This window comes from Grampus griseus (genome assembly GCF_964374135.1).
Source record: "Grampus griseus genome assembly, chromosome: 11".
NCBI lineage: Eukaryota > Metazoa > Chordata > Mammalia > Artiodactyla > Delphinidae > Grampus > Grampus griseus.
In genome coordinates this window covers 31452719-31466181 of record NC_139005.1, presented here as the reverse complement: position 1 = coordinate 31466181, position 13463 = coordinate 31452719, and the positions used below count along the sequence as shown (strand labels likewise).

Below are 13463 nucleotides of genomic sequence, written 5' to 3'. Positions count from 1 at the left end.
TCAGCTTTTCTCGTAAACTATTCCTGCAATGAGTAAAATGGAAGAATACTTTTGAACTAATGACTTAATGAATAAGCAGTATAACATAATCCTGGGAATATAGTTTTTAACACTAGCTTTTAGAAATTGTTACACATTTTAATATAAATAAGATTTACCATAAAGTAGTCATGTATATAATACACATTTTATTTTATAACCTCCTTTTTATTTTCTATTTTTTTATTTTTTAATTTATTTAATTTATTTATTTTTGGCTTCATTGGGTCTTTGTTGCTGTGCACAGACTTTCTCTAGTTGCAGTAAGCAGGAGCTACTCTTTGTTGCAGCTTGCGGGCTTCTCATTGCGGTGGCTTCTCTTGTTGCAGAGCACAGGCTCTAGGCACAAAGGCTTCAGTAGTTGTAGCACGCAGGCTCAGTAGTTGTGGCTCGTGGGCTCTAGAGCACAGGCTCAGTAGTTGTGGTGCACAGGCTTAGTTGCTCCGCGGCATGTGAGATCTTCCCAGACCAGGGCTCAAACCTGTGTCCCCTGCATTCGCAGGCAGATTCTTAACCACTGCGCCACCAGGGAAGCCCTAACCTCTTTTTTCAAATGAAACGTTTTGTTTCAAATCTCTATTTTCTATTTTTAATCAATTTCTAATTTTACTATGATAATAGCAAAACTTCCATTTATGTATCATATCAATTTTTAAAATGTTTCGTATGAATTATTGTCAAAGGGCTAAACTACCAAAAAACAATCACTTCCTTATTCTCCTCCTTATATATCAATATATGTACTTATTCTCATATGGAATTCTAAACAGTTTAACATGATTATAAAGGCTTATTAATGGATCACTGACCAAAAAATCGGTTTCAAAATTTCTATCATTGTTTCAGATACTACAAGATTATTCAGAAGGAAAGATTTTTACATTATTTATTCCCAAGGTTTAATCACCAAATTTTCTTGTAAAGAAACAGCTAAAAGCAGTAACAAAAAGTCCCATCTAGTGGTGCTGACTTGAAATTTCCTTAGAGAAAGTTATGAGCTGGCCCAGTTTTTGAATGCCCTAATGTATCTCACCTTGCCATGCTCTCTTCATTCTCTTTGTTTCCACTAGGCTAAATTCTAGTTTTCTTTTACTTAATATTTAGCAAATATTGACAGTCTACCAAGGGTCAGTCATTAATTCCTTCACAAATTAGTTCAGTAATCATCTATCAAACGTCTACTATATGTCATACCTTAGTAGGCACTGGGGATACATGTGAACAAGTCTAAAACAGTTCCTGTTCTAAAGGAGTTTACAATTTTGTGAGGACAATATACTTTAGATCAAAATTTATAGTAATGAGCACTGGAAGAAAAAGAGTGGGTGCCAGGGAAAGGTAAACCAGATGGTAGCCAACCTAGCCTGGAGGGAAGACAAGAGAAGAAAGGAAGAAGATGGTAAGGAAGTGGCATTTAAAATGAGGTCCTTTGAAAACTTCCCTAACATGGGAAAGGAAATAGTCAATCAAGTGCAGGAAGCACAGAGAGTCCCATACAGGATAAATCCAAGTAAAACACACCAAGACACATATTAATCAAACTATCAAAAATTAAATACAAAGAAAACATATTAAAAGCAGCAAGGGAAAAATACCAATAACATACAAGGAAATCCTTATAAGGTTAACAGCTGATCTTTCAGCAGAAACTCTGCAAGCCAGAAGGGAATGGCAGGACATATTTAAAGTGATGAAAGGGAAAAATCTACAACCAAGATTACTCTACCCAGCAAGGATCTCATTCAGATTTGATGGAGAAATTAAAACCTTTACAGACAAGCAAAAGCTAAGAGAATTCAGCACTACCAAACCAGCTTTACAACAAATGCTAAAGGAACTTCCCTAGGCAGGAAACACAAGAGAAGGAAAAGACCTACAATAAAAAACACAAAACAATTAAGAAAATGGGAATAGGAACATATATATCGATATTCATACTTAAATGTACATGGACTGAATGCTCCAACCAAAAGACACAGACTGGCTGAATGGATACAAAAACAAGACCCATATATATGCTGTCTACAAGAGACCCACTTCAGACCTAGGAACACATACAGACTGGAAGTGAGGGGATGGAAAAAGATATTCCATGCAAATGAAAAATCAAAAGAAAGCTGGAGTAGCAATTCTCATATCAGACAAAATAGACTTTAAAATAAAGACTATTACAAGAGACAAAGAAGGATACTACATAATGATCAAGGGGTCAATCCAAGAAGAAGATATAACAATTGTAAATATTTATGTACCCAACATAGGAGCACCTCAATACATAAGGCAAAGGCTAACAGCCATAAAAGGGGAAATCAACAGTAACACAACCATAGTAAGGGACTTTAACACCCCACTTTCACCAATAGACAGACCATCTAAAATGAAAATAAATAAGGAAACACAAGACTTAAATGATACATTAAACAAGATGGACTTAATTGATATTTATAGGACATTCCATCCAAAAACAACAGAATACACTTTCTTCTCAACTGCTCATGGAACATTCTCCAGGAGAGATCATATCTTGGGTGACAAATCAAGCCATGGTAAATTTAAGAACTCTGAAATCGTATCAAGTATCTTCTCCGACCACAACACTATGAGACTAGATTTCACATACAGGAAAATATCTGTAAAAAATGCAAACACATGGAGGCTAAACAATACACCACTTAATAACCAAGAGATCACTGAAGAACTCAAAGAGGAAATCAAAAAATACCTAGAAACAAATGACAGTGAAAACATGACTACCCAAAACCTATGTGATGCAGCAAAAGCAGTTCTAAGAGGGAAGTTTACAGCAACACAATCCTACCTCAAGAAACAAGAAAAATCTCAAATAAACAACCTAACCTTACACTTAAAGCAATTAGAGAAAGAAGAACAAAAAAAAAAAACCCAAAATTAGCAGAAGGAAAGAAATCATAAAGATCAGATCACAAAGAAATGAAAAAGAAATGAAGGAAATGATAGCCAAAAAAGATCAATAAAACTAAAAGCTGGTTCTTTGAGAAGATAAACAAAATTGAAAAACCATTAGCCAGACTCATCGAGAAAAAAAGGGAGAAGACTCAAATCAATAGAAAGAGAAAGGAAAAAGGAGAAGTAACAACTGACAGTGCAGAGATACAAAGGATCAGGAGAGATTACTACAAGCAACTCTATGCCAATAAAATGAACAACCTGGAAGAAATGGACAAATTCTTAGAAAAGCAACACCTACCAAGACTGAACCAGGAGGAAACAGAAAATATAAACAGACCAACCACAAGCTCTGAAATTGAGACTGTGATTAAAAATCTTCCAACAAACAAAAATCCAGGACCAGTTGGCTTCACAGGCGAATTCTATCAAACATTTAGAGAAGAGCTAACACCTAGCCTTCTCAAACTCTTCCAAAATATAGCAGAGGGAGGAACACTCCCAAACTCATTCTACAAGGTCACCATCACCCTGATACCAAAACCAGGCAAGGATGTCACAAAGAAAGAAAACTACAGGCCAATATCACTGTTGAACATAGATGCAAAAATCCTCAACAAAATATTAGCAAACAGAACCTAACAGCACATTTAAAGGATAATACACCACGATCAAGTGGGGTTTACCCCAGGAATGCAAGGAATCTTCAATATCTGCAAATCAATCAATGTGATACACAATATTAACAAATTGAAGAATAAAAACCATATGATCATGTCAAAAGATGCAGAAAAAGCTTTTGACAAAATTCAACACCCATTTATGATAAAAACCCTCCAGAAAGTAGGCAAAAAGGAAACTTTCCTCAACATAATAAAGGCCATATGTGACAAACCCACAGCCAACATTGTTCTCAATGGTGAAAAACTGAAACCATTTCCTCTCAGATCAGAACAACACAAGGTTATTCACTCTCACCACTATTATTCAACATAGTTTTGGAAGTTTTAGCCACAGCAATCAGAAAAGAAAAAGAAATAAAGGGAATCCAAATCGGAAAAGAAGAAGTAACACTGTCACTCTTTGCAGATGACATGATACTATACATAGAGAATCCTAAAGATGCTACCAGAAAACTACTAGAGCTAATCAGTGGATTTGGTAAAGTAGCAGGATATAATATTAATGCACAGAAATCTCTTGCATTCCTATACAGTAATGATGAAAAATCTGAAACAGAAATTAAGGAAACACTCCCATTTACCACTGAAACAAAAAGAATAAAATACCTAGGAATAAACCTACCTAAGGAGACAAAAGACCTGTATGCAGAAACTATAAGACACGGATGAAAGAAAGTAAAGATGATACAAACAGATGGAGAGATATACCATGTCCTTGGATTGGAAGAATCAACATTGTGAAAATGACTATACTACCCAAAAAAACGTACAGATTCAATGCAATCCCTATCAAACTAGCAATGGCATTTTTCACAGAACTAAAACAAAAAATTTCACAATTTGTATGCAAACACAAAAGACCCCAAATAGCCAAAGCAATCTTGAGAAAGAAAAACGAGCTGGAGGAATCAGGCTCCCTTACTTCAGACTATACTACAAAGCTACAGTAATCAAGACAGTATGGTAATGGCATAAAGACAGAAATACAGATTAATGGAACAGGACAGAAATACCAGAGATAAACCCACGCAATATGGTCACCTTATTTTTTATAAAGAAGGCAAGAATATACAATGGAGAAAAGACAGCCTCTTCAATAAGTGGTGCTGGGAAAACTGGACTGCTACATGTAAAAGAATGAAATTAGAACACTCCTTAATACCATATACAAAAATAAGCTCAAAATGGATTAAAGACCAAAATGTAAGGCCAGACACTATCAAACTCTTAGAGGAAAACATAGGCAGAACACTCTATGACATAAATCACAGCAGGATCCATTTTGACCCATCTCCTAAAGCAATGGAAATAAAAACAAAATAAACAAATGGGACATAATGAAATTTAAAAGCTTTTGCACAGCAAAGGAAACCATAAACCAAAAGAAAAGACAACCCTCAGAATGGGAGAAAATATTTGCAAATGAAGCAATTGACAAGGCATTAATCTCCAAAATATACAAGCAGCTCATGTAGCTCAATATCAAAAAAAGAAACAGCCCAATCCAAAAATGGACTGAATAAGTACAGACATTTCTCCAAAGAAGATATACATATTGCCAACAAATACATGAAAGGATGGTCAACATCACTAATCATTAAAGAAATGCAAATCAAAACTACAATGAGGTATCACCTCACACCAGTCAGAATGGCCATCATCTAAAAATCTACAAACAATAAATGCTGGAGAGGGTGTGGAGAGAAGGGAACACTCTTGCACTGCTGGTGGGAATGTAAATTGGTTCAGCCACTATGGAGGTTCCTTAAAAAAATGAAAATAGAACTACCATACGACCCAGCAATCCCACTACTGGGCATATACCCTGAGAAAACCATAATTCAAAAAGAGTCATGTATCACAATGTTCACTGCAGCTCTATTTACATAGCCAGGACATGGAACCAACCTAAGTGTCCACTGATAAAGAAGATAAATGTATAAAGTAGATGTGTCACATATATACAATGGAATATTACTCAGCCATAAAAAGAAACAAAATTGAGTTATTTGTAGTGAGGTGGATGGACTTAGAGTCTGTCATGCAGAGTGAAGTAAGTCAGAAAGAGAAAAACAAATACCGTATTCTAACACATATATACGGAATCTAAAAAGAAAAGAACATGTTTCTGAAGAACATAGGGGCAGGACAGGAATAAAGACACAGACATAGAGAATGGACTTGAGGACACGGGGAGGGGGAAGGGTAAGCTGGGACGAAGTGAGATAGTGGCATGGACATATATACACTATGAAATGTAAAACAGATAGCAAGTGGGAAGCAGCCGCATAGCAGAGGGAGATCAGCTCGGAGCTTTGTGAACACCTAGAGGGGTGGGGTAGGGAGCTTGGGAGGGAGACACAAGATGGAGGAGATATGGGGATATATGTATATGTATAGCTGATTCACTTTGTTATAAAGCAGAAACTAACACACCATTTTAAAGCCATTATACTCCAATAAAGATGTTTAAAAAAAAAATGAGGCCCTTGTAACTTGGGGGATTTATGCAGGTAAAGAGGAGAATAGAGTGGGGATATACTTTAGACATTGGGGTAGCGTTAGGGATCACCTTTTTTTCTTCTCTCTCCCCAGATATACAAACTTTAGGGGAAAGATACCACTTAAATATATTTAAAAATCATGCAATGTTGCTCTTAAAATATGTCAAAATTATGGTAAATTTTAAAAATTAGAAAAAGGGAAATGTACTGGCAACAACACTAGTTTATAAAAACAGGTATAATTCTTTTTCAAACTTTGCAGTTCAGTTCAAGAATTTGTTTAAAAATTTAAACATTTGTATTAAGATCGTTTTGTCCATATATTTTCTTTGACTTCTGATCTATAGTACATAAAAAAAGGATGAACAAAGTCAATAGTCAGAGGACTACCCTATCAGCAGACTATTTTATATTTTAATTTTTATGAAATAGGAACTTTGAGCATAAAAATCAATTTTTAAGCTGCATATAATTTCAAAACTCAATTAATGCCTTATGGATAGTTTAGTTGAGCCTCTGTATTTTGCAGATAAGAAAATTAGGGTCTACAGCAGTCAGAGTAATATGTTCTTATTGTCACACAGTTGGTAGCTGAGCAGAGCCAGGATCACCAAACTAGGTCTAACCTAATTTAAACAGTTTAAGTTGTCCTACTAGAATTAAATAATTGAAGGCATAATCAACACATAGCCTTGCTAGACTTTAATACTTACCATGTAGCATCAGGACAGAACCTCGAATTCCTTTTTAATCACATTTCCATTTCCATTACCTGTCCCCAAAGATGCTTCTGGAATACCACACAGACTAAGATACTTGTATGACAACCAGAAGAATGGGGGAATTATTGTCCAATGACACAAAAACAGAACGTTCCTTTTAAATATTTAAGCATGCAAGTTAGATATAAATGTAAAAGCTCTTCAAATATCCTGAGAATTATAAGGATAAATTAAACTTACTTCACATAGTTGTTGTGGAAAGCTCGTGAGTGCATTCTGGTGAAGTTCCAGCTTTTCAAGATGCTCCAAATGACCACTTATACAGGATTTCTGGCTCAGGGCATCAATATCTCTTAGTTCATTTGCTGAAAGGTCTAAAGATGTAATATATTCTCTCTCAGAAGACAGGGAAGAAATGCTCTCTGAATGCCTCATATGTGATTGGAATTTTGATGCTCCTTTTGTCAAAAACAAACAAACAATGGAAATATAAGCAAGAAATTTAAGTTCATATGGTAAACGTTTATGGATCACCTACTACTGTCAGGCTCTCTTCAAGGCACTGGAAATTCAACAGAAAACCAAACTATGGAACTTACATTACAGTGGCAGAGATAAACAGTAAATAATAAATATTTAATCAGGTGGTATAAGTAGTGTAAAAAAACAACAGACCTGAAGAAGAAGAACATCAAAAGTGGCATTGGTGAGGGTATTATTTACATTTCAGGAACACAGTAGAAAGGATAAAAAGTGTATGATGTATAACATCATAAAGGCTAAATTTTTAAATCTATAATTGTATTTCATTTTTCTACAGTCTATGGAATCATTAGGTAAATATAATTTGAAGGTTATGTGAAATTGGCATCAAGAAAATTTGCGTAATCAGAGGAAATTTATCAAAGTGCTGTATTCTGCTCAAAATATCTATTTACTTGTGATTACTTTCAAATACTTACTGAGTGAATCATCTGAAGTCAATATTTTTCTTTTTCTCTTCAGTAAATCTTCATGATCAAACATGGGTCCCTATTAAATATTTATAATAAAATTACCATCATTTTTTGGAGCAAAGAGAACATTTTCCTATCTGTTTTCTTTAGGAGTCACTATAAGATTACTAGCTAAAATATTCATGGGACCAAGCCATACCATAAGACACAGACCTAGTCTGGGCTCCATAGACATGAAGCTCTAAAAAGAAAAAAGAGTAAAACCATTTTAAAGTGTACAGAGCACCTATATGCCCCAAACATGCTCAAAAGTCTACAAATGTAAATTTAAAATCGCATACGTGCACGCACACACACACGTGTGTATAAAGAGAGAGAGTTTTCTCACATTAGGGAATTTCTGCACCAATAGCTCCTAGCTTTGGCACACAATTTCAGTTATTGAAAGAATGTCAAAAAATATACAATATTTAACTGCAGTTTTTACAGTATAACTTACCAATGAATTGGAATGTCTTTGCAAATTTGGTGAGCAACGCTGCAAGGCAGGATCTCGGTAAAATTCTCCTACGCTAATTGAATTTGATTTCTTTTTCACAAGAAATGAGCCTTCACTTCCTATTTTTAAACAATAACATAAAGGCAAGTAAGAAAAGCTGACCTAATCATAAGATGCTAGCATAGTAGTTCAATCACAAAACATTAAACACATTTTCATGAATGGAAATTGCCCAATTCCTTTTGTAACATCTTTAAAATAGAAATGATAAACTGTGTCAGCTTGTCATTTTCAAATTCAACTACATTATTCTTCATCCACAAATATTTATTGAATGGCCGTCACAGACTAGACACTGAGTAAGTGCAGGATAAAGATAAGCAGGAAAAATAATCCAGGCCTCATATGAGCTCATAGTACAGCAGGAAAGAGCCAAGTAAAAAAATAGTACAAGTGCTACAATAAATACATGCATGTTCAGGAAGCAGAGAAAGTTTATACATAAATCTGATCAATGTTATTCCTTTCTGTTTCTCTGAATTTTGCTTAGAAAATTTTCGAATCTTGTTTTAAATATTGGAATCACACTAAATTATTTAACATTCAGTAATTTTGAGTACATCTCTGTTTGAATTACATATTTTATAGTTTCATTTATGAAATGACATTAAAATAAACACAATGAGTTTAGTTGGCAATATTGTTTTGAGAGAGAAAAGAATTACTTTTAAAATTATGGATTTTCAAGAAAATAAGGATCAATATTAGTCATATTTTAAGGATAAATAATGTAGAGCCATTTTTAAGAACTCATGAGATTTTAAATTCTATCACTTTTTATCTTAGAAGCATAAAGAATTAATTGTGTCAAAACATTATAAAATTTACAAATCCAAAAATCAATTATTTTTACGTTAGCATTTCTGATGTTTTCCTTTATTTAAAAATATTTAAAGAGAATTCTTCTTTCATCTATGATGGTGTAACAAACACTGAACTTAACCTCCCCACAACGAACAACTAGAAAATTGGACAAATTTTTTTAAACAACTGGTTTCAGACATTGGGCTGCAGAGAGTACAGGACTGTGTAATCCCTGAAAGAAGGGAAACAAACTATGTGAACCTTATGATCACCCTGGCTTTCTGCCTGGAGGCAATTTAAGGGCCATAGGCACAATGAGAAGGAATTTAAACAAAGCACAATGGCTTTCTTGAGATGAGGAAATGGAGATCAGTGTTCATGGAGACTAACTTAGCTGGGAGTTCCAGGAGAGAGTCATGGAAAAATAGCTCCAGTAATCTGCATAGGGATTTCCTATAGCTGTGCTCTAGAAGAAATGTAAAAGGGACCTCTTCAGGAGGAAGGAAATGATACTAGATGCAAACTTGGATCAATATAAGGAGGTTAAGTCATCAAAAAAATTATAGTATTTAATGTATGTTCACCCAGTAACAGAGCTTCAAAATACACAAAGCATAAACTGATAAAATGAAAAGGAAAATTAACAAATTGACAATTACAATCTCAACATTTTGTTCTTAAATATAACAAGTAGAGAAAAAATCAGTAAAGATATAGAGGACCTGAAAAACACTATCAAACAAGTTGACCCAATTTCACCCAACAACAACCAAATACACATTTTTTTAATTGCACATGAAACATTCACCAAGATAGACCACACAGTAGTCCACAAAGCATGTCTCAATAAATGTAAAAGGACAGAAATCATCAGAGTAGGTTCTTTAACCACAACAAAATGAAATTTGAAACCAATAAGAGAAAGCTATGTGGAAAAATGTCCAAGTATTTGGAAAATAAACAACACTCTTCTAAATAACTCATGAGTCAAAAAATCACAAAGGAAATTAGAAAATTTCAAAAGTGAATGTAAACAGAATATATAAAAGTTGTGGGATGCAGCTAAAATGGTGCTCAGAAGGATCTGCATGGTCTTAAATGTTTATATTATAAACTTAGAAAGCTCTAAAAATCAGTATTCTAAGCTTCCATGTTAAGAATCTATAAAATAAGAGTCAAATAAAATCTAAATAAGTAAAAAAAAAAGAAAAAGAAAGAAAAGAAAAAGCAAAAATCAATGAAAAATAAAGTGGACAATCAATACAGAAAGTCAATGAAACAAAAACCTGATTCTTTGAAAAGATCAAAAAAATTGATAAATCTTGAGCTAGACTGAAGAAGGAAAAAAAGGAAAGACAAAAAATATCAATGTCAAAAAATATATAAAAAAAAATATATATATATATCAGTGTCAAGAATTAAAGATCAGATATCACTAATGATCTTATAAACATTAACAGGACAATAAGAGATTATAAATAACAATAAATAAATTTGGCAACTTATGTAAAGTGGACAAATTCCTTGAAATTTCAAATTACAAAAACTGACAAAAGAAGTAACAGAAAAATCAAAAGAATCATAAATTTATTAAAGTTATTATATTTATAATTTAAAAGCCTCCCCCCCTACCACCAAAAAGTATTCCTAACCTACAAGGCTTTATTCATGAATCCTATTAAACATTTAAGACCTCTCCTACACAAATTCTTTCAGAAAACAGTGGAGTCAGGAGCACTTTCCAATTCATTTCAAGAGGCTAGCATACTCTCATAGTTACAACAAAACAAAACTACAGACCAATATCCCTCATAGATGCAATATCCTTAACAAAATTTTAGAAAATCAAATCAAATAATATATTAAAAGGATAATACACCATAACCCAGTAAGATTTACCCCAGAAAAGCAAGTTTGGTTTAACATTAGGAAATCAATCAATGTAATTAACTAAATAACAGAATAAAAGGAGAAAATATGCCCATTTCAACAGATGCAGAAAAGCATTTTCCAACACCCATTATGATAAAAAGTCGCAGCAAATAATTACTAGAAACAAGTTTCCTAAACCTGATGAAGGATAGCTATTAAAAAAAAAAAAAAAAACTACATATAACATCATACTTAATGATGAGAGACTGAATGCTTTCCCCCTAAGTTTGGAAGCCAGGGAACAATGCCTACTCTTACCACTTCTATTCAGCATAGTACTGGAGGTCCTAGGCAGTGTAATAAGACATGAAAAAGAAGAAGAAGAAAAAAAGATATACAGGTTAAAAGGAAGAAGTAAATCTGTCTGTATTAGCAAATGGCATTATTGTGAACATAGAAAAATCTGTGGAGTCAACAAAAAGCTGTCAGAACTCATGAGTTTTGCAAGCCCACAGGATACATTAACATACAAAGAAATCAACTGCATTTCTATAAACCAGCAGTGAATGAACTACTGGAAATTGGAATTCAAAAACAATACTATTTACAATAGCATCAAAAAACATGCAATACAAAACAGTGGTGGGAGAAATTTAAATGACAAATAAACGGAAATAAATACTACATTTATATGTCAGAAGACTCATTATTAAGACACCAGTTCCCTCAAATTTATTTCTAGATTTAATCTAAAGAAATTTTTATTTATATGTTAATTCTATATTATATAACAATAATATATTATTTATACATTAATTCTATATTAAATGTATATATAGATTTAATTCTAATAAAAAATACCAGCATAAAATTAATTAGTTGATTCAAAATGCATATGGAAATGCGAACAATCTAGTATAATAAGAAAAATTTTGAAAAAGAACACCACCAGAGAACTTATACTACCAGATTTCATTAAGCTAAAGTAATCAAGACAGTATGGCATTGGCATAAGGATAAAGATTTAAATCAACGGCACAGAATAAAATCCCACTCCTAGGCATATACCTGGAGAAAACCATAATTTGAAAAGATACATGCACCCCAATGTTCACTGCAGCACTATTTACAATAGCCAGGACATGGAAGCAACCTAAATGTCCATCAACAGAGGAATGGATAAAGAAGATGTGGTACACGTATACAATAGAATATTACTCAGCCTTAAAAAAAAGAACAAAATAATGCCATTTGCAGCAACATGGATGAACCTAGAGATTGTTGTACTGAGTAAAATAAGTCAGACACAGAAAGACAAATATCATATGATGATATCACTTATATGTGGAATCTAAAATAAGGGTACAAATGAACTTATTTACAAAACAGAAGTAGAGTCACAGATGTAGAAAACAAACTTATGGTTACCAGGGGATAAGGAGGGGAGGGATAAATTGGGAGACTGGGATTGACATATACACAATACTATATATAAAATAGACAGCTAATAAGAACCTACTGTATAGCACAGGTATGTCTACTTCATACTCTGTAATGGCCTATATGGGAAAAGAACCTATAAAAAGAGTGGATATATGTATAACTGATTCACCTTGCTGTACATGTGAAACTAACACAACATTGTAAGTCAACTATACTCCAATAAAAAAATTTTTTTATTTTTTTTAAAAAAGAATGCAGAAACAGAACCACACCTATATGGTCAGTTAAACTGGACAAACATGCCATTAATTCAATGAGGAAATATAGTATATTCAACAAGTGATGTTAAAACAACTGGATATCTATGTGGAAAAAAATAAATGTCAATTCTTCACTGACACTATATACCAAAATTAACATGGATTATAGACCTAAATGTAAAAGCTAAGAATTTAACACTTCTATGAGAAAACATAAGAGAAAATATTCACAAATTTGAGATAGGAAAAGATTTCTTAAATGGGATAGAAAAAGCACAAACTAGAAAAGAAAAAACTGAAACACTGCACTTTTCAAAATTTAAGACCTCTGCTCTTTGAAAAATAATATTAATAAATGAAAAAACAAGCTATAAACGAAAGAAAATATTTGTAATTCATATATCTGTCAAATGACTTCTACTTAGAATATAAAAAGAACTCTTAAAATAACATAAGACAACAAGACAATTAAAAGTTAGGAAAAATTTGAACAGACACTTTGCAAAGAAAATATCAATATATGAATGGCCAATAAGAACATGAAAATATTCTCAATATCAATAGTTTTCAGGGAAATGAAAATTAAACCCAAATAAGCTAGGACTGCAGCCTCACTAGAATGGCTAAAATTAAACTGACTTACGATACTAAGTGTTATAGTGTAATGAGGATTCAGAGCAACTAGAATTTTCATAC

At 33.1% G+C, this 13463-nt stretch overlaps 1 protein-coding gene across 3 annotated transcripts in view; it reads right to left on the bottom strand.

Moving 5' to 3' along the window:
• The window catches only part of LRRK2 (leucine rich repeat kinase 2), a 155875-nt gene that overhangs the window by 73126 nt on the left and 69286 nt on the right, over positions 1-13463 (bottom strand). For all 3 annotated transcript variants that reach the window (XM_082665511.1, XM_082665512.1, XM_082665513.1), the window contains 3 exons: positions 8329-8447; positions 7836-7905; positions 7114-7331 (listed from right to left, as the gene is read on the bottom strand). In XM_082665511.1, coding sequence (XP_082521637.1) covers positions 7114-7331; positions 7836-7905; positions 8329-8447 — 407 coding nt within the window. The remainder of the gene's footprint in view (positions 1-7113; positions 7332-7835; positions 7906-8328; positions 8448-13463) is intronic.